Source organism: Panthera leo, chromosome A1 (genome assembly GCF_018350215.1).
Source record: "Panthera leo isolate Ple1 chromosome A1, P.leo_Ple1_pat1.1, whole genome shotgun sequence".
NCBI classification, from domain to species: domain Eukaryota; kingdom Metazoa; phylum Chordata; class Mammalia; order Carnivora; family Felidae; genus Panthera; species Panthera leo.
The window spans coordinates 163313909-163341005 of NC_056679.1; the positions used below are offsets into that span (position 1 = coordinate 163313909).

The window sequence follows — 27097 nt, forward strand, 5'->3', positions numbered from 1 at the left end:
CACCAAAAAAAATAATGACAAAGGGAAAAATATCTTTACAGTGGAAAAGCCTGGAAGACACGCCTTAATCAAATGATTTAACATCATCAGCAATGAGACAAATTAAAATTGCATGCCATCTCATGAGAGGCTGTTGTAGCCAGCTTCCAAGAAGATGATCCTTGCCTTCTGGTATTCATGCTCTTGGGTAGTTTTTGTACACACTGAGTGGGACTGACCTGTGTAACCATAGGATATTATAGAAATGATGGCATGTGACTTCTGATGCTAGATGCTAAAAGACCTTGCTCACTCTGGCGGAGGGCAGCTGCCATGTTGTAAAGGCCCTTAGGCAGCCCTGGAGAGAGGGCCACATAGTGAGGACAGGTTGTTTCTGCTAACAGCCAGCACTAATTTACTCATCCAAGGTGAGTAAGCCACCTTGCAAGCAGATCCTTCAAACCTTCAATTGACTGTAGCCCTTGCCAACATCTTGATTGTAACTTCGTGAGAAAATCACCCCACTAACCTTCTTCTTTTCCTTATGCACAGAAACTATTTGAGATAATATTTGTTGTTTTCAACTACTAAGTTTGGGGATAATTTGATATGCTTCAATGGACAACTAATACAGATACATTGAAAAAATACGGATACATAACCTTCTGTGATATTCCTACCAGAGATGCACAACCAGAATCTAGTCCTTATGGAAAAGATAACAAATACTAATTGAGAGGCATTCTGCGAACTAACTGGCTTGAAATCTTCAGTAAAGGTCACAAAAAGTAAAGACAGACTGAGAAACTATCTTGTCATGAAGGAGACTAGATACATGATAACTGTACACATAAGGCTTGATTCTAAACTGGACTTTTGCTATTAGAGATATTATTGAGATAGTTGGCAACATCTGGAGACTGAGGATTAGATGGTAGTAATGTGTAAGTGTGAATATGTTTATTTTGATGACTGCATTGTGATAATGTAGTGGAACGTACTTAGGAAATACATACAGAAGTTTTCAGGGATGATGAGGCACCATGTCAGCAATTTACTCTCAAATGGTTAAAGGAAAAAAATTCTTTGTAACTGTACTTGCAACATTTCTAAGGTGCTCCAGTGGAGCAGCAGTCAGTGGTTAGCTCCACAGCAACATTTCGTAAGTTTGATATTGTTTAAACATTTTTTTAATTATGCAAGAAGAAAAACAATATGTCATAGAATATGACCTTGCCTATAAAAATAGACCCATCTTGTCCTATTTGTTTGTTTGTTTGTTTGTTTATTTATTTATTTATTTATCATTCATTTATTTAGAGAGAGAGAAAGAGTGTGTGAGCTGGGGAGGGGCAGAGAGAGAGAGAGTGAGAGAGAGAGAGAGGGAGGGAGGGAGGGAGGGAGTGAGAGAAATCCCAAGCAGGCTCCACACTGACACAATGCGGGGCTTGAACTTAGGAATCTTGTGATCATGATCTGAGCTGAAACTAAGACTCCAACACTCAACTGACTGAGCCGCTTAGGCTCCCCTCTTGGCCTTTTTAAAAGGGATTCATAGTATTCAAGTTTTAATATTAAAAAAAAAAAGCTTTTTGCCATTCTCTCATTGATGAGCATTTAAACTGATTCCAACTCTTTGCTTATTATAAATATCCAGTTCTTTGTTATTATAAACCATGTCAGTAAATATCACTTTAAACATGTTTGTGCTCTTGTTCAATTTTTGCTTAAGAATAAATGCGGAGAGTTGAATTGCTATGTGAGTGGATATGCATCCTTTAATCAGTTTAATCATAAGTCATTGTAGGAAACCACATAAAATCTTCGTAAAAGAAAATGAAATTTATAATTTGGTAGTTATTTTCATTTGTTTCCCCCCCCCCCACTAGAAATTAATCTCTATAAAAGTGAGAACTTTATCTGTCTTGATTATCACCATCCCCAGCATTAAGCAGTCTTAGGCACTCAATAAATATTTGTTGCAAGAACAGTAACAGTGAACATTTATTATATGTCTAGCACTATTCTAAGGATATAAATTCATGTACTTCTTGTAACAGCCCAAGAATAGGTAGTAGGATTATCCATTTTACTTTTGAGGAAACTGAGGCAAAGAGAGGCTAGGTACTTGCCCACTTTCACAAGGCTATGAAATGATGGAGCCAGGGATCCAGGCAGTTTTCCTTTGGTTTACATGTTCTTTGCCACTGTGCTATCTTGGTTCTCTTGTTGAATAAAGGAATTAATGGCCAATGTATTTATTTGATTCTTTGGTCAATTACAGATTTCAACTACTTTTTTTTTTCAAATGAAAATTGAAAGGAATGGAATTCTCACTTTGTAAAAGCCAAATTCATTTTATGGTCCTTTCTACTAGGCTGTACTTAACTTCATAATGTTACTGTTCCTGAAATTAATATTCTGTACTGTATAAACTTTACATCATTCTTGCTACAAATTTACGGACATGGAAACAGAATATTAGCTTTGTATTACAAATAAAATAGTAACTCTGGGTCTGCAGCTTTAGTCTAGCAGGCAGAATCTTTGTCACTTATTTTTCAAACATATCGTCCACTCCCCACTTGGGCGCCTCTGCCCCTGCCCGTCCCTCAACTTGGAATATGTGTGTCCATCTCCCCACAGTGGAAACCTGACCCTCCAAACTCCCACTTCCATTGGCAACTCCTATACCTTTCTCTTTTTCTTATTCTCCTCTTGAAGGTTAAAATTATCTTTTCTTCCTCAAAATTCCCTGAGTCCTTTTTAGAGTACTATAGTATAGTATAGGAATACTACATTCTAAACATATATTAACTGTGTTAAGTTCTCATCCCCCTTAATAGACTATATTGTCTTTTCATTTTATTCATGTTACAAAACCCAAATATATATTCCAACATTTTGAACAGGATATGAAATTCAGTATTGTGGTTTTTTGGATGAGGGAATGGATTATCTCAAGGAAATATATTTTCAATTTTTCAACTACTGAATAAAGACTACTAAGATTTGGATATTATATATTCCACAACTTTCAGGAATTAGAAAATAACAAATGAAATGGCTACACTTTTTTTTTTCATATGGTGATTTGTATTTTGTCTTTAGTTTACGAGGCATCAAGAACCAGAGTAATTAGCTTTCATTTCGATGGGACCTTCTTTTCAGTTCATGGCTGTAAATACCAGCTTTGCTTCTACCTACAACTTTGGTTCCCTTTTCTTTTAATGGGTGTTTTAGGGACATCAAAGGTAATAAAATTAATCAGAGAGATAAGTGGAATATTTTTTCAAAGGCTAGTACTTAAGGATGTGTTCCTGTTAAAGAATTTGAATACTGAATTTGTTTCAAGTGTTTGTATAATACCATATCTCCCTGCCAACTGGAAGAAGGACTGTCCTTGAATCCTGTTCTGCATGAAATAATAAAATATAATCCCTTCTTCACATACGTTTACAAAAAAAAAAGAAAAAAACACCAGGGAATGGGAAGTATTGTCATTAGACAGGATTATATTTTCTTGCTGGCAGAGGCAATACTATAGCCTTCGGGCCCGTTTTTTCTCTTCCCCCATAAGGACTTCTTTCCTTTACCCACAGGATTCAGACAAAGCTGAAGGTTTTTGTTGCAGAAATCTCAAACAGCAAACCAAAGAGAAAGTTCAAGCAAATATCATCAGACTTTTAAAAATGTCATTGCTTGTGTAAGTTAATTGTGGTCTTTTGGGTGCTGGTGAGCCCCGAGCACCCCTTGGATTGGTCAGATATTCAATCATTTTATTTGTATTTGGTGTAAGGTATTCTTCTGGAAAGCACTGATCATGAGGTTTTCTGATTTAATTTAACGTTAGTGCATGCTTTTTTGTTTTAACTTTGTTTTTTGCTTGTTTGATTGTTAGGTGTGTGTTTTTTTTCAATTAGCTCAATATCTTGTGCATTCCAAAAGATAATTTAGAGGCTAATGTATTATTGTGATGTACTTCTATATGATCTTACTGATTTTTTGTTTTTACTTTTATTCATCTAGCTAATAGATTTATTTGAGTTTCCCCAAACCATGTTTATAATTGGTGATTAAAATAAAACTTTAAGGAACACTGCATGTTAGCTAACTTGACCTCAAATTATATGTAAAAAATTAAAAATAATAATAATAAAGAAGAAATATTTTTCTTTGGAACTATTTTTATATTGCGAATGATACATATGAAAATAATGTCTTCTATCTAAAGTTACAAACGATGCATAGTCTGAGTTAAGTTCAGAAAAACAGTAAAGTCAACATACCTCTTTTTCAGAATTTAGCCTATTTGACTCTTCCTCCTAAAATCCTGAGTTCTGCAGGGCTTCTCATTTCTATTAAGTTCTTGGTCATACCCTGTGTAGGTGAAATTCATTTGGGGGCCAGCTGAGATTTTCCCTACTGTTTCTAATTGCATTGCATTGTAAATCTCCAGACTTTATTCAGGAAAGTTTATCTTTTGTGAGGCATGCCTTATAAGTAAGAAATTATTACTTTGTGTATCCAATGTAGAATTTTAAAATCGGCATTTACATTTCATATATCATGTCAGCTGTAGATCTTTTATTTGTTTTAACATTATCCTGAGAACTTCAGAAATTACTTCTTTGGTGATCATTCTTGAGGGGGGAACCGTTCTCCTGGAATCTGTAACTCTGGTGCATGTATATAAACATGCCTTTGTTCTCAAAGTCTTTTTCTATTTGATTACTGTTGTATCCAAGTGCTTTGTCTCTGCCTTAGTTGTTTTTTTTTTTTTTTCCTTCCCTTTTCTTGTACCTTAGTGTGTCGTTTGTGTGAATAACTTTGTTTACATTCAGCAGAGGTACTAAGTGCATTTTTGATAATAGAAGGGAGTGATACAGGCAGTAAGGAGAAGACATCTGGAGAATGGGGTGGAAGAAAGGGAAAAGGAGGGAACAGTTAGGAAAGGAAAAGGTGTGATGGAGGAAGAAAGAGCAAAAGCCAGAATGGGGGGGGGGGTGGTATGCAGGTTTGTGAGATCTTGGGGGCTGGTCGTGGGGGAGGGAGATCAACAGACCAGCATTTTCCCCAGGCTTGGGCTCAAGCTTGTGAAAACTCCTAATGTGTTAAACAACCTCAGCTGGGATTTGCTGAGGACAAATGCTGTAATGTGTTAGTCATCCATTATCTGCTTCTATTTTTGCAGGTTCTGAATGATGACTGACGCGCGTTTGTGTGATAGCCCTCACAGTCCCTGTCATTCCCGAGTGATAAGGCGCCCGCACCACTAGCCCCAGCACCGGGGCAGAAGGGAGCTCTGGAGGCTGGAAAGCTTCCGCTCGCGGACCGGACAAAAGTACCGCCTTCCCAGGGGCTTGTGCGTGCGGCTGGTGATCCAGGCGCCTCACCTCGTCCGGCTCGCCGCTCTCGCGGGCAGATGGTGTGCGGCCGCCGCAGGACGCCCGCCGCGCCCGGGCCATGAAGTAGCGGCTGCTGGCGGCGCCGCTGCCCGACCGCCGGCCCCAGGCGAGCGCTGCGCTGCCGCCGGGTCCTCTCCCGGCGGGGCCGGAGCGGCGAGGACATGGCTGGCGTGCTGAGCCTGCTTGCTCTCCTTCTTGTTTTCCCAAGCAGCTGTTTGGGTTTCAGAAGCCCGCTTTCAGTCTTTAAGAGGTGGGTGTGTGTTTTTTCAGACGGGCGGGATGGTGTTTGGATGGTTCCTGTGCATGCTGTTGAAAATGTAATCACTTTTATGAACCAGAGTGTTGTGGAAATATGCGAGGTTGATTTACTTGGCTGAAACGACTTGGGATTTTAGCACAGTAACTTGTTGTAAAGTCCCTCGTACAGAAAAAGCCCACTGTATTGTCGCCAGGCTGCACTGGCTTTCAAAACTCCAATTAGAAGTTGTGATTTCCAATACTAATCACTCCCTCTCCGGGAGATATTTCAGAAACTGCAGTAGAGTCGTTTAGACTTGAATGCTTTCTTGTTTAAAACAGCCTGAAGAATAAAATATCAAGATAGATAAGTGGTGGGGAGAAGCAGATCATGGACTGTAATAGCTCAGGAGAAAACATTGAGCTGTATATACACTCCTCATAATTACCATATTAAATATTCATGCACTTGTACATTTGTAATTCACATCGCAGTCTTTTTCCCTCCCTCATACAGCTATGCCTACTAGCAATATTATTGTTGGTGTTTTGTTTCTGGCTAGTGATCCTGGATACTCACAAAATAGTTACAAAATTTTTACTTGGTTATAGTTAATGTTTATGCCATTAGAAAATTGATATGCCTGTGTTGATTTCTAATTTATGAATACTGTATTAATTGAGTAGAAACAAATATATGTTTTGACAAGCTTTTATTGAATGGAGTTTTAAATGTAGCCAGCCTGCTCGCTCGCTTTGGTGATATTTTGTTTCCAAGTTGGGCATATGTTGCTCCTAGACTATAAAATGCAATTCTGATGTTTTAGAACATTATATAGTCATTACATCTTTTAGACTTATCTTTGGAACTAAATCAATAATCTTTTATCTTAAGATCTTAGAATTCTTTTTTCCCCCTTCTCATGTTAAAATTCCATTATGTTCAAGGATATTGAAATGTTCTTTTTCAAGGTTTAAAGAAAGTACCAGATCCTTTTCCAATGAATGTCTTGGTACCACCAGACCAGTAATTCCTATTGATTCATCAGATTTCGCGTTGGATGTTCACATGCCTGGAGTCACGCCTAAACAGGTGAGAGGCATTCTGCATTTCATGATTCCTTGTTCTGTATCCTGTCTGTAACTGAAGCAGGGAAAGTGCATTTACAGCAGTAGTAACTTCTTTGAAAGTAGGCATTTGATTTCAGGACTCCTCAGGTAGGCCCAAAATAATTGAATATTATAAAGAGGAGTAAATCTTTCAGGGTAAATCTTTTGGTTAAATTTCTTTTTTAAAAATTTTACTCATATTGTTATTTGTGTTTTGAAATAGAACCTTGGAAATTTATGTTTTGAAATTCTCAGTGGACTAATAGCCTCTGTAATGCAGCATGTAAGGATGTATTAAAATATGAAAAATTATTCTAATAAAGGGAAATGATATTGAGCAGCTGCATCTAAGAAATTATTTAAATACCCTTCTATCACAGCCACAAATTAAGAAGTAAAAGCATTTGTTTTCCTGCCAAGAATTTGAAAAACAAAACATCACACACTTTTAAGAAAACTGTTCAAACAGGTGGTTGATTGTGAGTTTTCTTTGGTGTGATTTGCTTGTTATAAAAAATATATATTTTGAAGAAATAATGGCAGAGCTCATACAAGTATGCCCTATAGAGTATTTTGAGTAAAACTAGGTTGTTGCCAAGGTTTTCCCTGTTTTAGAAGAAGCTCAAACTCAGTGCTGTGGTGTGTGCAGGGTGTCTCATTAGGCATAAAAAGGCCAGAATTAATTATGCTTTGTAGTCAGGCACTGCGGGGATTTATGTGTGTCATTAAAAGATAGTCTTCTTCTTTTGAAGGGCTGTGGAGACAGGGAGAGACCTGGGTGGTGTTGTAGAGCTGCAGTGACTGATGACTCATTGTTGCAGATAACATTCTAGTTTCCTTTCCTTTTTTTTTTTTTTTTTTTTTACGTATTGAAAAAACAAAAGTCGGAGAGAATTCCTTTGAAATTGACATCCAGATGCTCTAAGAAAATACACATGGCCCTTTTTTGGGCGCCTAAGGGTTGACATTCATTTGTTTGAAAACCTGTGTATGATCTAGCTATCTATAAATAACTACTTTACTATTGTAAAAGGACCCTCACCCCCACCCCTGCCCATTCTCACATGACCAGGCAGATGACTTTTCTGTACATTCAGTTGTTAGTGTCCTGGCCTTTAATTCCATAAGCTGTTTATTTAGTACATAGTCAGAAGAGGTGTAATGAGATTGGGAATAGGAGAGAGCAGTGACAGTTGCTCACTTGTGAAGAGTGCTCCTTCTTATCTCTTTTCACTTTTTTAAAAATTTTTTTAATGTTTATTTATTTTTGAGAGAGAGACAGACAGACAGAATGTGACCAGGGGAGGGGCAGAGAGAGGGAGACACAGAATCCAAAGCAGGCTCCAGGCTCTGAGCTGTCAGCACAGAGCCTGATAAGGGGCTCAAACCCACAAACTGCGAGATCATGAGCTGAGCCGAAGTTGGACGCTTAACTGACTGAGCCATCCAGGCACCCCACTCTCTTTTCACTTTTAAAAGTTTTTTTTTTCACCTATATTTGCTTTATGTTAAAACTGATTTTTTTTTTAAATCCACTAATTGGCCTTTAAGCCCTCTTTTCCCCCAGGAAAAAGTTATTTTCTCAAGTAGTCATTTGTCATGGTTCGTTATTATTCTGTTTTTTCTTCCTGTTATTTTACAGAAATAACATTTAAGTTATTTAACAATAGTAATAATAGGTAACTATGTTGGAGTCAATATTGTCAGAAAGATTCCTAGAGGAATTGATTATTTTAAAAAAATGTAGAGAAGATCAATTTTCATAAAATAAAATGTGTTTACTCATTTTTATAATTTTATAATTATCAAAATAAGTCCTTGACAAAAGAACTTACATGAAGTTATAGCTTGCTATTCTCCACCATCTGCATCCAGTTTTTGCCTTATTCAGTGGGCAGTTTCTTCCCAGCAGACGTCTCCTCGTTGCTCCTTCTCTTTAAACCGTGTGGTTTCCAGGAGCTTTCTACCCAAGATCTAGAGGGTGAGGATTAGCCAATCACTGCATCCCATCTCCCCTCCCACACTAATTGGTTCAGAAGAAGGTGTGTGACCTAGAACAGTACAATTAAACCTCAAGACTTTTGCTGAGAATGCATTTGTCTGTTGCATGTGAGCAGGAGGCATGCACTCTTAGGGTCTGCTGCATCCGTGAGGGCAACCGTGCCTAGAGTAAAACTAATACCATAGAAGGTAATGCAGAGACAGGGAAAGAACAGATGTTCTAGGTGACCTTGCTACTTAGGAAGTTTTCAGTTACATTAGGCTTTTTGTTTCAACCAGGTTGAGTTGGGTTTACAAGTTCTGACTTGTAACTGAAACTACCTAACAGAGTAAGTGATTCAGTTGTGCTGCCTCATCAGCTCAGAACTGGTTGTTGAAGGTTTCTTCCACTTCCCCCATCATGTAAATACCAAGAGTATTTACTCACGTGATCCAGCCAACCTAGCTATACCTTGGAAACCTTCCTGAGAAATGAATTATACTCCCTACTGAGTGTAGCCGGGAGGAGATGGACGCAGAAACCCATTTCCTTCCTGAACTTGGTGTTGTTGGTGAGGAAGACCAAGAGTTGTGATAGTATGAATACTTTTGGTAGAGAAAGTATTCTTTTCCCAAAAAGCAGATGAAACCAAATTTAACACAGATACTTAGAGGAATGGAGATTACAAGGCAAGAAAAGGAAAGTGAAACATATTAGAGGAAAGAAATAAAAGAAAGGAATAAAAAGAGTTGGTCCCCCCCCCAAAAAAAAATTCAAGAGAATAGAACGATCAAGAACAAAAATAAAGGACAAAAAAAATAACTATAATCTGAAGAACAGAACATTTTAAAAATCTTATAAGAAAATGAGGAGTAAGGAAACATAAAAGCAAGGAGAGGCATGGAGGAGTTAAAATCTTTTTTTTTTTTTTTTTTTTTTTTAAAAGAGCAGATCATGAAGAGCAACACAATTTAAAGAAAGAAGTATCTGAGGGCCCCGAACTTAAGAGTAATTGAAGCAGACCAAGTTGGTTAAAGAGATATATTCACTCAACAGATTTTTTTTTTTTATAACACATATCTTAAGTTTTGGCAATAACAAAATAACAATGTACATCAGTGAATCTGCTCTAAGACTTTTCCTTGGGAAACTTGAGATTGTTAGGTAGGCTTGAATAGAGAAACAAACAGATGCGGAACAGAGGTGGAGAGAATTTAGCTATAATACTAACACAGTATAAGTAACTAATTTTGCTGGTGGAATACAGGACAAATTAGTGTGTTACCAAAAAATCTCCAGTCATGTCAGGTCTCTGAGTTGCAATCCATTCAGCCATATCATAGACTCCAGAGCAACCTTTAAAGAGTACTCTCGTTGAACCAGCTCTGGAGAGTCTGGGGAAGGTAGTTTAATTACCTATTGCAATGTCAATTTTATATTCAAGATAAGCTCACTGTCTTCTGTGACTTGAAATTTTAAAAAATAATTTCTGTCTTCTTTAATAAATTTCTTATTAATCTGTATGTTCTCAGACTTTGGGAAGAGAGGGAGAAGAGAAAGCAGCTAAGTAGCCTAGAGTAGAGGTAAAGTAAGCACATCTGGTTTCTGATGGCACAGGCCTCAGACCCAACAAAGGTGCAGAGTGTAGTGTCTTGAGGCTCTTAGCACTTTTTCTTCCTCATTTGCTTCCTTTTCTCACCAAAGACCCTGCGGGCTTTTGCTGTCGCCAATTCATATCAACAAACAAAGCAATTTGATAAACTGCCAGTTGATGGTCACAGTAAGGTGCTATCATCAACTTGATGTGCATGGACAAATGTCCATTTTAAAAACAAAATAAATGAGGCATAATCATGACGATTTTATATAAAGTCTGTTGTCTAAGTCTAAGCCACATCTGGTGTGTTATGTAGACTTCAGGGCCAGGTTGAGAGCATTCTTGTCCCAGCTTTTGTGGTGTCAACTATGGTGTGGTTTTTAACCAGCAGGTCCTGCTCCTTCATCTATAGATGGAATAATAATTGTCCTTACCCAGGACTATTTTGTGGACTGAGCAAGATAATCCCAGCGGCATGTTCAGGTGCCATGCATATGATAAGTTCTCATGAACTCTGAACTTGTATCATTATTGTGATTTTGTATGTTGAGGGAAATGTGAATGAGGGTTTTTTTTTGTATTTTTTTTAAAATTTTTATTTATTCTTGAGAGAGAGAGAGAGCATGGGAGGGGCAAAGAGAGAGGGACAGAGAGAGAATCCCAAGCAGGCTCCACACGGTCATTGCAGAGCCCGATGAGGGTCTTGAACCCACAAACCATGAGATCATGACCTGAGCTGAAACCGAGAGTCAGACGCTTAAATGACTGAGCCACCCAGGCACCAGAGTCTTAAGAAAGAAATTGCCAGCCTTTATGCTTTCGGAAATAACTTCGTGGGGAAGGTAAAACATTGTAATAATTTTGAAAGAGAGGAAAGTTAGCCAAATGAAGAAAAATAGAAAGCATGAACCTGGACAAGAGGAACCTGGGCAGGAAGAAGTAAGTGAGGAAGTCACTCTTGCAGTGTGCCCATTCCCCAGAAGTTATTTCTATTAAAAATGGCTCTCATGATCAGAGAATGAAGGAACACTGAGGATGAATATGTTTTTCTCAAAGTTCTTATATATTTTTCATACTGCTTAGAAAAGCAATTACCAAAAGCCATTTCATCAGTATAAAGTCTTATTTTTTTTAACATCAATTCGAAATTATCCTGGATTTCTTCACTTTGCTGGAGACTTTATACATTGACCTTATTTAAAAAAATCACTCTTACCTAACATAAGTCTTTTCAAATCCTGGGTTTAAATAACATTTTGTTTATTTGTTATCTCTGCTCTTAGGCCCTCTGCAGTCTTGCTAAGGACTTACAAATGTTAATTAATTTGTAAAAATATAATTTTATAGAATTAAATATTTTCTTTGAACCTAATAACTTGAAATCGTGTAACAATTGAATTTCTTTACATTAGGATATGTTAGGCTGTCACTAATGTGGTCATTTTCCTCCCTTATTTTGGGAGCAGTTTGAGAAATAAAAAGGAGTACACTTTTCCTTTCTGAACCTCTTGCAGATTCTTGTCGCATTCTGTATTTGTCTTTTGAAGAGTCACAGATTATGCTTTGAAATCAGAAGGCAGCCTTCCCCTGTGTTCCTGAACACAAATGTCTATCACCAAGAAGAGCAGGAAATGGAAAAATTCTGAGTTTAAAGATTATATCTGATATCCCTGAACATCAAGCTGAAAAACCTTAGAGTCTAAAGTTATCACTTATTTTAAAATAACACTGAAAGAATGTAGTCATTGAAATAAAACCATGATGAACAAATTACTCCTGTGAGATTTTCTCAAAAGCTTCCCACAATGTTTCTCTTTGCTTTTTTCTCAAAATTGGACAACTATTAGAAAATGTTTACTAACATATTTTAACTTTTCATTCTCTGACATAAAAAGAAAGAGATTCCCTTTGCTTTCCCTATGCATATAAACATGTAATAAGAACCTAGCTTTTGTAGACTTTTCTTACTGCACCTGTTTAAAAAATCAGTTTCAGAGGCACCTGAGTGGCTCAGTCGGTTAAACATCGGACTCTTATTTTGGCTCAGGTCATGATCTTAAGGTTTGTGAGATCGAGCCCTGCCTTGGGCTCTGTGCTGGGCTTGGATCCTGCTTAAGATCCTCTCTCTCCCAACCGCTCTGGAAAACAGTATAGAGGTTCCTCAAAAAATCAAAAATAGACCTACCTACAACCCAGCAATTGGCCAACTAGCCATTTATCCAGAGGATAACAAAAATGCTGTTTCAAAGGGGCACATGCACCCCAATGTCTATAGCACTATCAATAATAGCCAAATTATGGAAAGAGCCTAAATGTCCATCGACTCATAAATGGATAAAGAAGATGTGGTGTGTGTGTGTGTGTATACATATACATAAATACACACACACACACACACACACACACACACACACACACACACTAGAATATTACTTGGCAGTCAAAAGGTATGAAATCTTATCATTTGCAGCAACGTGGATGGAATTAGAGTGTATTAGGCTAAGCAGAATAAGTGAAAGAAAGAAAAATACCATATGATTTCACTCATATGTGGAATTTAAGAAACAAAACAGATGAACATAGGGGAAGAGAAGGAAAAATAAGAGGGAGGCAAACTATAAGAGACTCTTAAATGCAGAGAACAAACTGAGGGTTGCTTGTGAGGTATTGGGTGGTGGGGTGGGCTAAATGGGCAATGGGCATTAAGGAGGGCACTTGTTGGGATGAGCACTGGGTGTAATACCTAAGTGATGAATCACTAAATTCTATTTCTGAAATCATTATTACACTCTTTGTTAACTAACTTGGATTTATATTTTAAAAAGAAGAAAATAGGTTAAAAAATTCTTTCTCTCTCTGCCCCTCCCCCACTCACGTGTGCATACTTTCCCTCAACACAAACAAACAAACAAACAAACAAAAATCAGTTTTAAAAGATCAAGCTAGTATCATAACTTCCCTTATAAACAGCATTTGCTTAGGATATATGTTTATCAAAAGTAGTATACAAAAGTAAATGAAGAAATCGCTATAATGTCTTAATTTTCTTAAGTTCAAAATTGCTGATAAAATTAGATGTTTTCTTGTAGTCACTTGTACAAAGTTTGGCTTATGACTGACTTGTGGAATATTCTAATGTATTAAATCTATATGTTTTTATATTAATCATTATGGGGGATAAAAAGGAATCCCAATCAGTGCTTAAAATTCAGGACAGAATTATCAAGGACACCTGCCCTGCAAATGAGGCTTTACTGGAATAGTTTTCAGTTCTTTGGGGGTTGTGATTTACTTGTCTCCTTCTCTCTAGTTATTAATATGTAATAATATTTGCATTTTTTTAAATAAAAATTCCGAGGTATTTTTTGAGCATGAGAATAAAAAAGAGGGATGTACTCCATATCCCATTTCAAGGCTAGTTTGACTTTCAGATTAAGCCTCTTGTACAAGTGGAGAAAATTAATCTATGGGCACCAACAGCCTTCTGGGCACCAGCAGTAGGTTATCTGTTGCACTCGTTGGAGAAAGTGGATTCAAGGTCTTCCCAAAATAGCAGGATGATTGCTGGGAAATGCCCAGAGAAGATCCCTATCTGACTCTAGAGTTTATGTATCTGGAACCCCCATAGATTCACTGACCACCCGTATGTGGCCAGTGGCCATGTCCCATCCTGCCTTCCCTAGTCCTGTGACCTGTTCTTCCACTGCACCCTCATCCTCTTCTCATTCAATCTATGCATTAGGACAAACATGGCAAATAGGTTTGCTTTTTGAGGCAAGTCCATTTGAATGAGAGGAGGTGCCTAGAAACTGTTAAGAACTGTGAGACCATGAGTGTGAAAGACAGAGGTAGTGGCTCCAGTAACCAGTTCTATGCCAGTGCATTTCTGTTGCCAGAAAAAATATATCATGGGTAAAGGTTGATTGCATTAAGTCATTGTCTTAAAAAGAACATGAATCACAGCTTTTAGTGTTTCTTAGTTCTTAGTGTTTTAGTTTTTTTTCCCTTTACAAAAACATTAAAGGAGCATGGTTGTCTTGCTACTGAAGGAGGAAAATCAAGGAATATCCTAATTCTGGACGAGTATTTGCTTTTTATTCACAAAGACTTAGGCAATGTGTATAAATTTCCAAGAGTTAGAAAACTAATAACAAGAGAGATTAACATGCTATACCTTCCACCTTCCCTAAACCAAGGAAGTAATATTATCCATTTTACCAATGGAGAAGCTAGTAGCAAAGACAATTCAGTGATTATTAGAAAGGAAAGTCACCAGACCTTTGTTTTGTTTACTTAGCTGACTCACATTAAGTTGTTTTTTCCACTTTATTTTTTGAAAGTTCAGGATTGGTGTCGTTTAAGATGCTACACGTCAAATTCTCTGGCTGGATTTGTATAATTCACCTCCTGCTTCATCAGCAAGGCTCAGTTATGTGAATTAGGTAGAATACAAAAACACTAAATGGATCTTGTAAACTGCAAATTAAAGTCATACATTGTTCACTGCTAATTGTTTAAGTTTAAATCATGATGCTTCCTCTTTATTTTTACTAAAACCTATATAATGTCCACTTGGGAAAGATATGATTGAACTATTAACAGTGTTTTCTTCTGTGAGAATAATCTGAACATCTCCCAAATCTGGGTTCAGAGCTGCAAATACACATCAACCTTTTTTTTTTCTTTCTTTATTAAAAATGAGAAACAGGACTTTTTGTTTTCAATTATTTTTTGTTATCTTTATATCAATATGATATTTAAAGAAAATATTTTACAAAGTAACTATAGTCTAAGAGACTCCCTTATGATCACCTATTTTCTCAATAAGATTTTGAGTTCTTGTTGTTTTTTATTCTAGTAAATTTTTTAAAGGAGAAAATATATTTATTGAGTGCTCATTATGTAATACCATTCTATTAGGCACTATATAAGCATTGTCTTATTAATTTTCATAAAAACATTGCATTTACGGTACTAGTAGTCCCGTTTTTATATGAGGTATAAAAACTCGGGGAGATTAAATAACGTAGCAGTCACCAAATAGCCAGTAAATAGGAGAACAAGGATTTAAATACAGATTTATTTGAATCTGAGACCATGTTTGTTTCATAAACCTGTTAATGGTTTATATGTATTTTCCAGGGAATGTTTCTATATATATATTTTATGTGTGCATATGTGTGTACACAGACACTTATACTTTTTCTTACACATGTATTATACAATAAAAGCTTTCTTTTGTCACATAAACTAAATAGAGATCACTGGTTCCATCCTAAATCCTTGAGTAACTTTTTTCTTCTATTTTCTCATGTCCATCCAGAAAGAAATGTTACTAATCTGAATTCTGATAAGGTATTTCTGATCACCTCGCTGTTAAAAGAGCCTAGTTCTGTTTTATACAATTTTGGCGTATCCCTCTCTGAATCTAAGTCAGAGATTAGCAAATTATTTCTTAAAGTGTCACATAGTAAATATTTTCAGCTTGCCAGCCGTATGGTCCCAGTTGTAACTGCTGTAGTGAGAAAGCAGCCCTAGACAATATGTAAATGAATAGCTTGGCTGTGTTCCAGTAAAAAAATTTATTTACTAAAACAAGCAGCCACCCATGCCCTGTAGTTTCCTGATCCCTGATTGAAAACCATTGCATATGCCATTTAGGCTAATAAATGGATTTAACCTTTGACATCTTATGAACTGTGTCTTCTGACTTCTAGAACATAAAGAATAAAAATACCAATGCAAGGTTAACAGCTCTTTGATCTTTGTTCCTTAGTTACCTATTTGGTTTTCGTGAGTTAAATGGTTAAAAACAAGACTTTTCTTATTTGGAATATTGTGTTTCAGTCTCCTCCATCTCAGTGAACAGCAGTGCCTGTGTTACATAGTTCCTGTAGGAACTAGAAAGACACTGGAGTCTTTCTTGGTTCCTCTTTCTCACACCCCATGGACAATACGCCAGCAACTCCTGCTGGTTCTACCTTCCAGATATATCCAGAATCCAGTCCTTTCTCACCACACTCATCTCTCCCACTCTGGCCCGTGTAACATTCTCTCTTCCTGTATTATTACAGTAGCTCTCCTCACTGGTCTCCTTGCACCCTTTATTCCTATAGTCTGTGCTCCATCTAGCAACAAATTGCACAATATCATTCTATAGAATATTATGCAGTAAGTGGAAGACTGAGAGAGATCTACATGTGTTGCCCTAGAAGTATTTTCACTGTGTGTTGAGTGAGAGAAGCAAACTATAGTCATATGCAGAGTGTGATCCCATCTTAATAAAAATAAATAATAACAAAACTCCTGAATGTGTGTGTGTGGTTAGATATTTTTGTACAGGCATGGAGGAAGCTGGAAGGAGATACATTAAACTGTAAACACAGGTTCCCTTGGAGAAGTTAGCAGGTGAAGGAGGATAACAGCAGATTTTTTAGTATATATCAAAGTTGTTTCATCATTAAAAAGATCATCTTTTATTTTGTAATTGTTAAAAATTAATAAATAAATAAGCACTATCACCAATGAAAAGAATACACAACAACAACAACAAAAGATCTTCGTTTCTGATATAAACCCTAATGTTCTAGAAATCTCTAGAGGGGTTTTCTACGCAATGCCTCTAATTGATAAATTTTTAATCCCTATTCCTCTGCTTTGCAACAATGCTATTAAGAGAGCCTGATTAATTAAAGAATTTAGGAAATTGGTACACGTTTAGAAACAAATAGAGCCTTTTTTGTAGGGGGTCATTCTTCTATTTTAGTTGGTCTGAAGATATTTGTCGAAGGCAACCATGCATATCTTTCCACATTAGCAAGAGAAGTGATTCTCTTTGCACTTATTAGCCACCAGAAAAATCCTCTTTGTTTCACTTGTTTTCAGATTTATGTAGTCTGAATTAATATTTCAATAACCCTATTCAAGAGGAGCATTCGGAACCATTCCACGTGAATGTTGCCTTCTTTAAGCAAAAGTGCAGAACACACTCTTTCAAGGCACAGATTGCTTTTCACAGATAATGTATTCTACTTAATCATATATAAAGGGACAAATCTGAGGTACACATTAAAGGAATAGCTTTGTCTCAGCATGCAAAAGTCACCTCATCCAACAAACCTCAGTGCAGTTTTAAGGAGGAAGATATATAAAAATAGCCAGTACATTTCTGCTGTACATTGTGTCATACTCCCACCCTCCGCGAATCCAGTGTTAAATGAAAACATTTGCCATGGCAACATCGATTTACAAAGGGCAAATGATGTTTCTGAGATATTGGAGTACTTCCTTTCATAGATCTCAGATGTACACACAGTTAACACTTTAGCACTCTTATTTAATAATTTTATATATAACTGAACTTGATTATTCTTAAATGTTTTAACTTGGAAATAGAATACAAAACAAAACACTACACTCTCAACAAAAACTGACACCAAGTTAAATATACGCTGGAAAATATCACTAAAATATTTCAGCTTTCACTGTTTGTGGAAATCAAAATTATTTCATGTGGTAAGCTACACTGAACTATGGTTAAATCTTTTGCTTTCAACTGAATGAACATTTTGCTTTGAAAATGCAAATTATCTGTTTACCTCACTATTTCTATAATTGATGTTACTAGTTATAATATTTAGCTTCCCCATTTTGGACACATTAAAATATTAATTTTATCTCCTTAATGTATTTTTCATAAATGCTACAGCAGTACTCACAGATATTTTACTGTTGTGGTTTTCATCCACTTGCCTCAGACTTCGAAAGCAGACTCAGGAGCTGTAAGAAGGAAGATAGATTGGTAGCCTGGGTAAATGTGAGTATTAAAGAGGTGACTGTAGTGGGGTCAAACAAGTTTAGAAGTTAACAAATAGTCTCTGTATTGTTTTTGTGCTCTCATAACCACTCTGTAATACAAAATGGAAAAAACTATGCTCAGGGGTAAGGAAATTAAGTTCCCGCCCTAAACAGCTCAGAGCTAAGGGTAAAAAATTTATCTTACTCAACATGAATTCTTTGACTCTGCCAGAGGTATATACTGTTCTATCTTACACCTATCATTTATTTAATCAGCACTGTAAGCTTGGGTCTAAGAAGCCCATGGCTGTTAGGTGTAAGGGGACTTTTAGTCCCTCAATCAATTATGGCAGGAGTCAGTTGAGATAAACAAGGTATTTCATACAGTTACAACCCACAATATTCCCTTTTCACTTTGGTTTGTGATGACCTGAAAACCTTCTACAATAGCCAAAGAGATTTGAAGCACCACTGAAGCAAATAAAAGCCAAATCTAGCGTTCTTTTAATGCTTTCAAGTCTGCTGCTGGTGAGGGACTCCAAATTTATTGGAAGACTGTGTATCATTTATTTATTTCCGCTTCCCTTCCTTTCTCAACATGTATTCCCCAAGATTCAAAAATGTCAGTTGTCCAAAAAAGGTTTACAAATATATGAATCCAAGGCAGTTTCTTTGCTTTTAAAAGAGATAAATCTTCCAGAACCTATTTATTGTAGTTATGAACTTTAGAGAGAACAGGAATATGCAAACCCATGAAATACTCTGTTATGAAGGAGGACATTAATTAAAAAATGATCTTGTCACTTTATTGTGGTAGTCAGTTCAAGACATCATGGACTGACAATGCTTTCTTTGAGGTGTGTTCAAATCTGGTAATTCAGGCATATATGACGATGTTCTAAGTAACTTCGAAATGTAAACAAGATTGAAATGGTTTTTCCAATTCTTTCCTTTCTAAATATCAGTCTTCCAGACCGTTTCTCCCCAGGTTTTTAAAAATAATCTTATGTAACCATCGTGACATCATTATATAGCAGTCATTATACTACACCTAGCCTATCACATATTACAGTGAATAAAATAGTCTCGATAGCTAGCCCTTCCTTATAAAATTACTTGTATGAGTCAGGGGAAGAAGTCTGAATTCAGTCTGAGTAGTCATCACTCAAGGAACAAATCCCTGTTTCGTGTCCACTCGTTGAAGTATTATCCCCACTTCTGTCTTTTTCGAGATATACGGTCAAGAATGTAAGTTCCTTAAGAGAAAAGGCTTGTACAAGTTTCGTTCACTCTTGTATCCCCTGGGCCTAAAACAATGCCAAGTGTCCAATAAAGATTAGTTGAAAATTTTTTTTTTCAAAAGGGAAGGAAGTTACCTTCATACTGAGGATATTCCCTGCCCCTTCCCGATACCCCCAAACACACACACATACATGCACTTCCTAGTGACTGTGGTATTTTTTTTTTAATTTTTTTTTTTAACGTTTATTTATTTTTGAGACAGAGACAGAGCATGAACAGGGGAGGGGCAGAGAGAGAGGGAGACACAGAATCTGAAACAGGCTCCAGGCTCTGAGCTGTCAGCACAGAGCCCGACGTGGGGCTCGAACTCACGGACCGCGAGATCGTGACCTGAGCTGAAGTCGGACACTTAACCGACTGAGCCACCCAGGCGCCCCAGACTGTGGTATTTTTTATGCCTCCACACTGATGACAAATCTCCTGCTTGTGAATCCCCTGCTGCCATGCTCCTAATATGTAAGAAGTCTTCATCAGATCAATTATTTTTATTTCAACTGTAATCTTTTTACTTTTGCGTGATTTTTTTCACTTTTATCAGCTTGAGATGAATTTACTTAAAAATAAAAATCACCGATTTCAAGAGTAGAATTCGATGAATGTTGATAAATATATATGCAGTTGTATAATTGCCCCTTAGTCATGGTAAATAACATTTTCATCACCCCTGAATGTTCCCTTGTGTTCCTCTGTGCTCTTTCCCATTCCTTCCCCAAACCCAGCCTCTGGCAAGGACTGATCTCTCTGTCACTACTGTTTGGCCTTCTCTAGATTCACATGTAAATGTAATCACAAGAGTATATAGTCTTTGGTATCTGGCTTCTTTAACTTAGCATGAGACATTTGAGATTCATCTGTGACATTGTGTTTATCACTAGTTTGTTCCTTTTTAGTGCAAGTCATAGCCGTGAGGGAGGCTGGACTTTTTGCCTTAGGCAGACTGGCTCCAAATCTTGTGCTTTTAACCATTATGTTAGGATGTTTTTCAGTTCATATAATTTTCTTATGATCCCCATTAATGCTGTTCTCTTACTGGGAATCTTCAGTGACTCCTTGATCTGACCTCGTATGTTTCCTCGTCCACATTCTTGAATTCTATGTCCAGTGGTCCCCATCCATCTGTGCCACTTTAACTTTTGTTCCCTGCATTGCTACTTCTTGACTTTCCCATTTTCTACCATGCTTAGCCTGTTTGTTATTCCTACAAGTAGATGCCCTGGAACTGATGTCATTCTTTTGTGCCTGTTATAATGTCTTTGCCCTGCATCTTCACTTATTGAAATCATACACTATTAAGTTAAAGAATCCATGTACCTTTCATCATGAAGCTACCCGATTCCCTCAAACTGATCTCATCTCAGTGCCGTGATCCTTTATACCACCATTCTAGACCTGTTGTATTTTCACTTACAGTGAATCTTTCTCGTGTTTTAAATCTCTCCCACTAAAAAGTCTCTCAAACCAATGACTGCATCTTATTCATCATTGTGCATATTTTTGTCAGTTTACACTTAGGCTGAGCAAACAGACATCACAATCTTTAAAGAAGTCAGCTCATACCTGTCCTGCAGATTAGATATTTTTGCACAGTGTTTTGTATCATGCCTTGCACATAGAAGGTACTCAGTGAATATTTGTTGATTAATAGATCTATCTGCCTTAAATCTGTGCCCAGCTATTTCTTCTGCTTTTGGGTACGTGTAGGAAAGCAGGTTGGCTGATGACTCATATGATGTGATAAAGATTGTCTGTCTAGTTAAGGCTATATGTTTACAGATTGATGAGGCTGTTGCAACATCTCATCTCCTTGGTTAAAATGATTGGAATAGCATTAGACTGTGTTCCCTTTCTAGTGTCTAAAATCGAGGTGTCTACAGTTTTCATTTCTTCCTTCGAAATGCCTTTCTGGTCTGTCCCTTTTCGTCTCCATCCCAGTGACACTGGTTTCTTCATTCTCGGGTCTTCCTGCACTCCCTGTCCAGTTTGGCTCTTGCTGTGTTCCTGCTGTGCTTGCTCTTCCCTCCCTGCTTGCCTTGGGTGATGCCTTCCCAGCTTTCCAGCTTCCATGTCTCAGTCTGATCACCATTCTTTCAGAGGAGCTTGTCCCGACCACCTCCTCTTCCCTCCTTCCCTGTGATGCCCCTACTCCACCTTTCAGGGAACTGTCATAGCCCCCCCAGCTCCTAGGATGTGCTTCACCACTGCAGTTTTACACTTGTTCGTGTCATTACTCTCCTCATGCCTCTGTTTCGTCATCAGACTGTGGACCGTGTGAGGGCAGGAAACATACCTGTTTTGCTCACCATTGTCTGGCAACGCTAGACTTAGTATATATTTGTGGGATCAATAGATATATGGACCGTATGGCCAGATATATGGACATATTTCACTGCTATTCTCCGGTTACAGACTTAACCCAGACTGAAAGCAACATCTCCTGGTTAGTTTCCAGACTCCACTGCCTTCTCCCTCCCATTGTGTCTTTATTGCTAATTCTCAGTTCCATCAGTGTATTCTTCCTAAAGGACTGCACTCATGACTTAATGCCCCACACCTCACTCTCTTGCTATAACCAGCCTCACATCTAAATAGATCAAATTGAAATTCACTTTATCTCCCAGGCCCTTTCTATTACCTAGCTTCATTCAATTTTTTCAACTTCCTTTCTCAGAATTCCCTAAAATGTCACCTCCACGCCTGTTCATCACACTTGCTCCCATCTGGGTTTTGTTTTTGTTTTTGTTTTTGTTTTTTTCAAACTAATTTTATAGCTTAGAGGGGCTTTCTCTTACCTCTGTTTATCTGAATTCATCCCCTCCTACACAGTGACTCAGCTTCTCTGTTCAAGGTCTCTCAGATGCTAAGAGAACTCTAGGCCACTTCCTCTGTTTTTGTGGCTTCCATTTGATCATGGAATATTAAGAAATGCCAAACCAAGAGTGTAAAAGGAGGGATGTATTCTACTTGCTGGGAATTCTTCATTGGCCTCTCCAGATGTACTTTCCACTCATCTCTAGCCTTCTCTGCTCTGCAGGAGACTTACCTTTATGGATCCCATCCATAGGCTCCCTTACTCTCTGGCTTCCTGTTGGCTCTAGTAATTGGGAGGCACAGACAGAAAACTGAAAAGCAGGAAGATGTGCTGACAGAATTTATTTCCTTGGCTCTTTCTCTGTTGGGCAGCTGGTTGACACTGACAATTTCTCTTGCTTTTCCATAGCTCCTATTCTCTCTTATGGCTAAAGCAGCTTCTGGTTTTGACAATTCTTCCTCTTATTGCCTTATATGTCTTTAAGTGGTAACAGCTTGCTACTTTGTGAATCCCTGGGGTGTTTCAACATCACCCACATGCTTCTTTTAACCTAGCCCCTACCTTTATTCTTGGTTCCTTGGTTACATTTTCCTTAATTGTCCCCTTTATTTTGCCTTCTGTTTCCTAAAGAAACTTGACTGATATATTTTAATATTAAGTATAGCAAATTAATACTTTTATTACAAAGATGGTACAGTGCCATTCACAAGAAAATTACAAGATTTGTAAAATATGCTAAGTCTGTGAATTACAAGTGGTGAACAAGTTGGAACTTGTAAGATAAATGTCATCTTTTTTCAGTCTTGTCTGTGTGTCTCTCTCTGCATAATCTTGTTAGGAGAAAAGGCCCTCTGAATGTTAGGCCCTGCCAGATGGCCCTCCTCCCTGTCCCCTGACTGGTCCTATCTAGGACCAAGTCATCACTCTCCCTTTGCTGAACTCCTCTGTCACTCTTCTAGCCCTTAACACTAAGCTTTACACCTCACTCTTCCCTAAGCCCAGTAGGCTTTGTCTCCATTAGATTTTAAAGTTTCTGAAGGGAGAGAATTATTTGTGTGTATTTTTGTGTACCAGGATTAAAATATATATGGACTCAAGATATGATGGTTGTTCAGTTTGTTTGTTATTGTATTAGTTGGTTGATAAGTTGGTAGCAATGATTCTTTGGGACAAACTGTACCTTTTTTATATTTTAAACATTTTTAATGGAAACTTCTAATGTACACAAAATTAAAAGGCTTATATAATGAACTCCCACATACCCATTCATGATGATAAACTCATGCTCAGGCTTATTATCATTCCTTCCCCAACACACACACTGAATTATTTTGAGGCATCTACTAGACATCATTTCATTTCATAGTATTTCAGTACTATTTTTAAAAATAAGTACTTTATTTGGAAACATAGCCACAATTACCATTATATCATCATATATCTAGTCAGTATAAAATTTCTCTGATATGTATTTTTTTTTTTAATGTTGGTTTGTTTGCATCATGATCCAAACATAGTCCCCATGGTAAATTTTGTTGATAGGTCTCGTTTATAGGGATTCTTGAAATTCCTTTTGTCTCTTTTTTCTCCTGTAATTTATTTGTGAAGAAAATGGTATTTGTCCTAAAACGTTTTCTGTGTTCTAGGTTTTGCTGATTGCATCACTAGAGTATCGTTTAACATGTACCTCTGTCCTTTGTATTTCCTCTACTGCTACATCTAAAGTCTTGATCAAATTTAGAGTTTTTAGGAAGAATTTTTCATAGGTGATGTTATATTAAACCAATAGGAAGCATATAATGACTGGTTGTCTCTCTTCTTATAATGTAAATCCTAATAAACAAATTAGGAATTGTGAAATTGATTGACCCATTATAAAGTTCCCTATAAGTTTTTCACCTATTGGTTTTAGCAGCTATGAATATTTATCATTGCCTCGATTTGTTAGAAGTTGCATATGATGAGTATTCTAATTATGTCATTTCTCCCAGATTTGTCAATGAAAATACTTTTATAAAAAGAAACTTTCCTCCAGGGGAACTCTTGTGCATTGTTGGTGGAAATATAAATTGATATAACTACTGTGAAAAACAGTATGGAGATTCCTCGAAATTTAAAAATAGAAATACTGTAGGAGTCAGTAATTCCACTACTGGGTATTTACCCAAAGAAAATGCAAGCGCTAATTTGAAAAGATACATGTACCCGTAGGTTTATTGTAACATTATTTTGCAATAGCTACATTATGCAAACAACCTGAGTGTTGATTGATAGATAAATGGATTGTATATATATGTACACACACACACAATGGAATATTACTCAGCCATAAAAAACAATGAGAGCTTGACATTTGAGACAAGATAGATGGACCTGGAGGGATTATGCTAATTGAAATAAGTCAGACAGATAGAGATGAATGCCATATTATTTGCCTTGTATGTGTAATCTAAACTACAGAGCAAACAGACTCTTAAATACGGAAAACAAACTGGTGGTTTGTCAGAGGGGTGGTTGGTGAGGAGGATGAAATAGATAAAGGAAATTGAAAGGTACAAACTTCTAGTTTAAAATAAATAAGTCATGGATGTGAAAAGTACAGCATGGAGAATAAAGTCAATAATATTATGATAGGGCGCCTGGGTGGCTTAGTCAGTTAAGCGTCCAACTTTTGATTTCAGCTCAGGTCGTGATCTCACGGTTTGTGAGATAGAGCCCCACATTGGGCTCTGTACCGATAACACAAAATCTACTTGGTATTCTCTCTCTCCCTCTCTGCCCCTCCCCTGCTCAGTCTCTCTCTTTCACTCTCTCTCTCAAAATAAATAAATACACATTAAAAAAATAATACTGTGATAATATTCTATGGTGACAGATGGTGACTCTACTTATAGTGGTGAGCACTGAGTAATTCATAGAATTGTTGAACCAATGTGTTGTACGCTTGAAACTAATATATTGTATGTTCATTATACTTAGCCAATAATAATTACAAAAACCATTTGATCACTCTTAAATTCAGTTTATTATGTTTACACAGTTTATATCTTGTAACTGCTAGATATAAAAGGTCATATTTTCTTATAGCACCTACTAAGGGCTACTGATTGTTTAGTTTATTGTTCTTATTATGCTGTGTATGTATAAGTCTCTGAAAACTTCAAGAAATGAAGCTGATTTTAAAATGTTGAATCTACTTTTTCTTTTAGTGTCAGGGATTTCCCAAGCTGGTTTAACAAAGGATGCCAATACTAAAGTGCAGTATTTATGTTTATAATGTAAAATTAACTGATGACAAGTAAAAATATATCTGGGAAATGGACATTTTCAGTTTCTAAGCTCTTTGGTTCATTGCAATAATAACTCCATTAACTATATGACAAGTATCCACCCCTGGGAGTTGAGATACAAAGAGAAGACAACCTTTGTAGAGTCATTCATTTTCTTGAATTATTAATTTGTCTTTCAATGGAAGTTGGAAAGTTGCAGTGGGATAAATTTAGTTTGATAGTCTTTTTTTTTAAAGCATAAATAAAATCCTTAAAGGAAAAAATGACTCACTGCTCTGGAGCTATTTTTGTAGGAATAGGCCCTTTGTGAAATGTTACTAGTCATGCAGTTTAAAAAAAAATTCAACAAACAAATTCAACCAACATTCACTACATACCCAATTCTTATGCCAAGTGGTCTTTGGCAATACAAACAAGAATAAATCAAGGCTTCAGCCTTTAAAACACAATGTAATAACAAGGGAACACACTAGCAAACAAGGAGCTTTGTTCTAACCTGCCTGATGTTGAAACAGAGATGTTTATGATGTGCGAAGGAAAAGCAAAGAGCATTCCAAAGAATATTTTTATATTTGATTTTATAGTTCCTCTTAGAAATTCAAGGCAAAGGATGCAAATCTGTAGTAATGTTTTCTTTATGAGTTGGAAATCTAAGGAAAATGAACAGTTTGCAAAATCACTGGGAGGGAGGTTCAGAGAGACAGAAGTGTAAGCATATCATGCCTGTGGTACCTCTTGTTTGGAAGAAAAAAACATTTTTCGGAAGGTACAATTATCTTTTTTTCACTTACAGTTAAACTGGTTTTCCATCTCTTATTTCCCTCAAGATCCTCAGGTTTGCCAAACTGGGAATTTGGCATTTTATCCGCTCCTGGCCTCTAAATCTTAGTGTATTTTGGCACCTACTCAAGAGATGCAACAGAAAATGTCTAATGTAGTATATATTTAGTTGACATAATTATTTTACTAGGCAAGAAGAAAAGATTTCAAAAATTCTGAATATTGCAGAACAATACATTGAAATGGACCCAGCTACCCAAAGATTATCTACCACTGGTTAAATTCAGAATTTTGAGGATTTTTGTTTTTGTTCTCAGTAATATTCTGTCAGGACATTTTGGTTGCCTACTCTACCAGCATTTTTTTTCTCCCTTTCTTTCTTTGACCTTCCCTAGCCCAGAAAGTGAATCTTGATTAGACTAAGCCAATCATAATATTTGTTTTACCTTGTAATGATTAGTTTAGAAAATGGCATGTGATACAGTTCTGGCCATTTAGATGTAAAGGGAATTCTGCTGGAAGCAAATGCTTCTGGGAAAGCTTCACTCTTGAAAGGGAACTGAAGGAAGGACTTTCCCTCTGTTGGCCTTTGGGAATTAACCTGAGAATATGACATTGAAAGCTGCTGCAACTGTCTCGTAATCACGAAGAAAGAATCCTACAGATGAAAAGCGATATACTGAATATGATAAAGTTGATAGATGGCAAGAACCTAGTCTTTGATGACATTGTTGAGTTGCTGGATGAAATAACCATTGCTGCCCCTGTCTTGTTTCTGGAATTCACACACACACATTATGTGAGAGA

General features: G+C 36.9%; 1 protein-coding gene across 13 annotated transcripts in view; it reads left to right on the forward strand.

The window, feature by feature from the left end:
* Window positions 1-27097, forward strand: part of PAM (peptidylglycine alpha-amidating monooxygenase) — a 274620-nt gene that overhangs the window by 122273 nt on the left and 125250 nt on the right. For all 13 annotated transcript variants that reach the window (XM_042944532.1, XM_042944533.1, XM_042944534.1 and 10 more), the window contains 2 exons: window positions 5174-5637; window positions 6597-6717. In XM_042944532.1, coding sequence (XP_042800466.1) covers window positions 5549-5637; window positions 6597-6717 — 210 coding nt within the window. In that variant the 5' untranslated portion in view covers window positions 5174-5548. The remainder of the gene's footprint in view (window positions 1-5173; window positions 5638-6596; window positions 6718-27097) is intronic.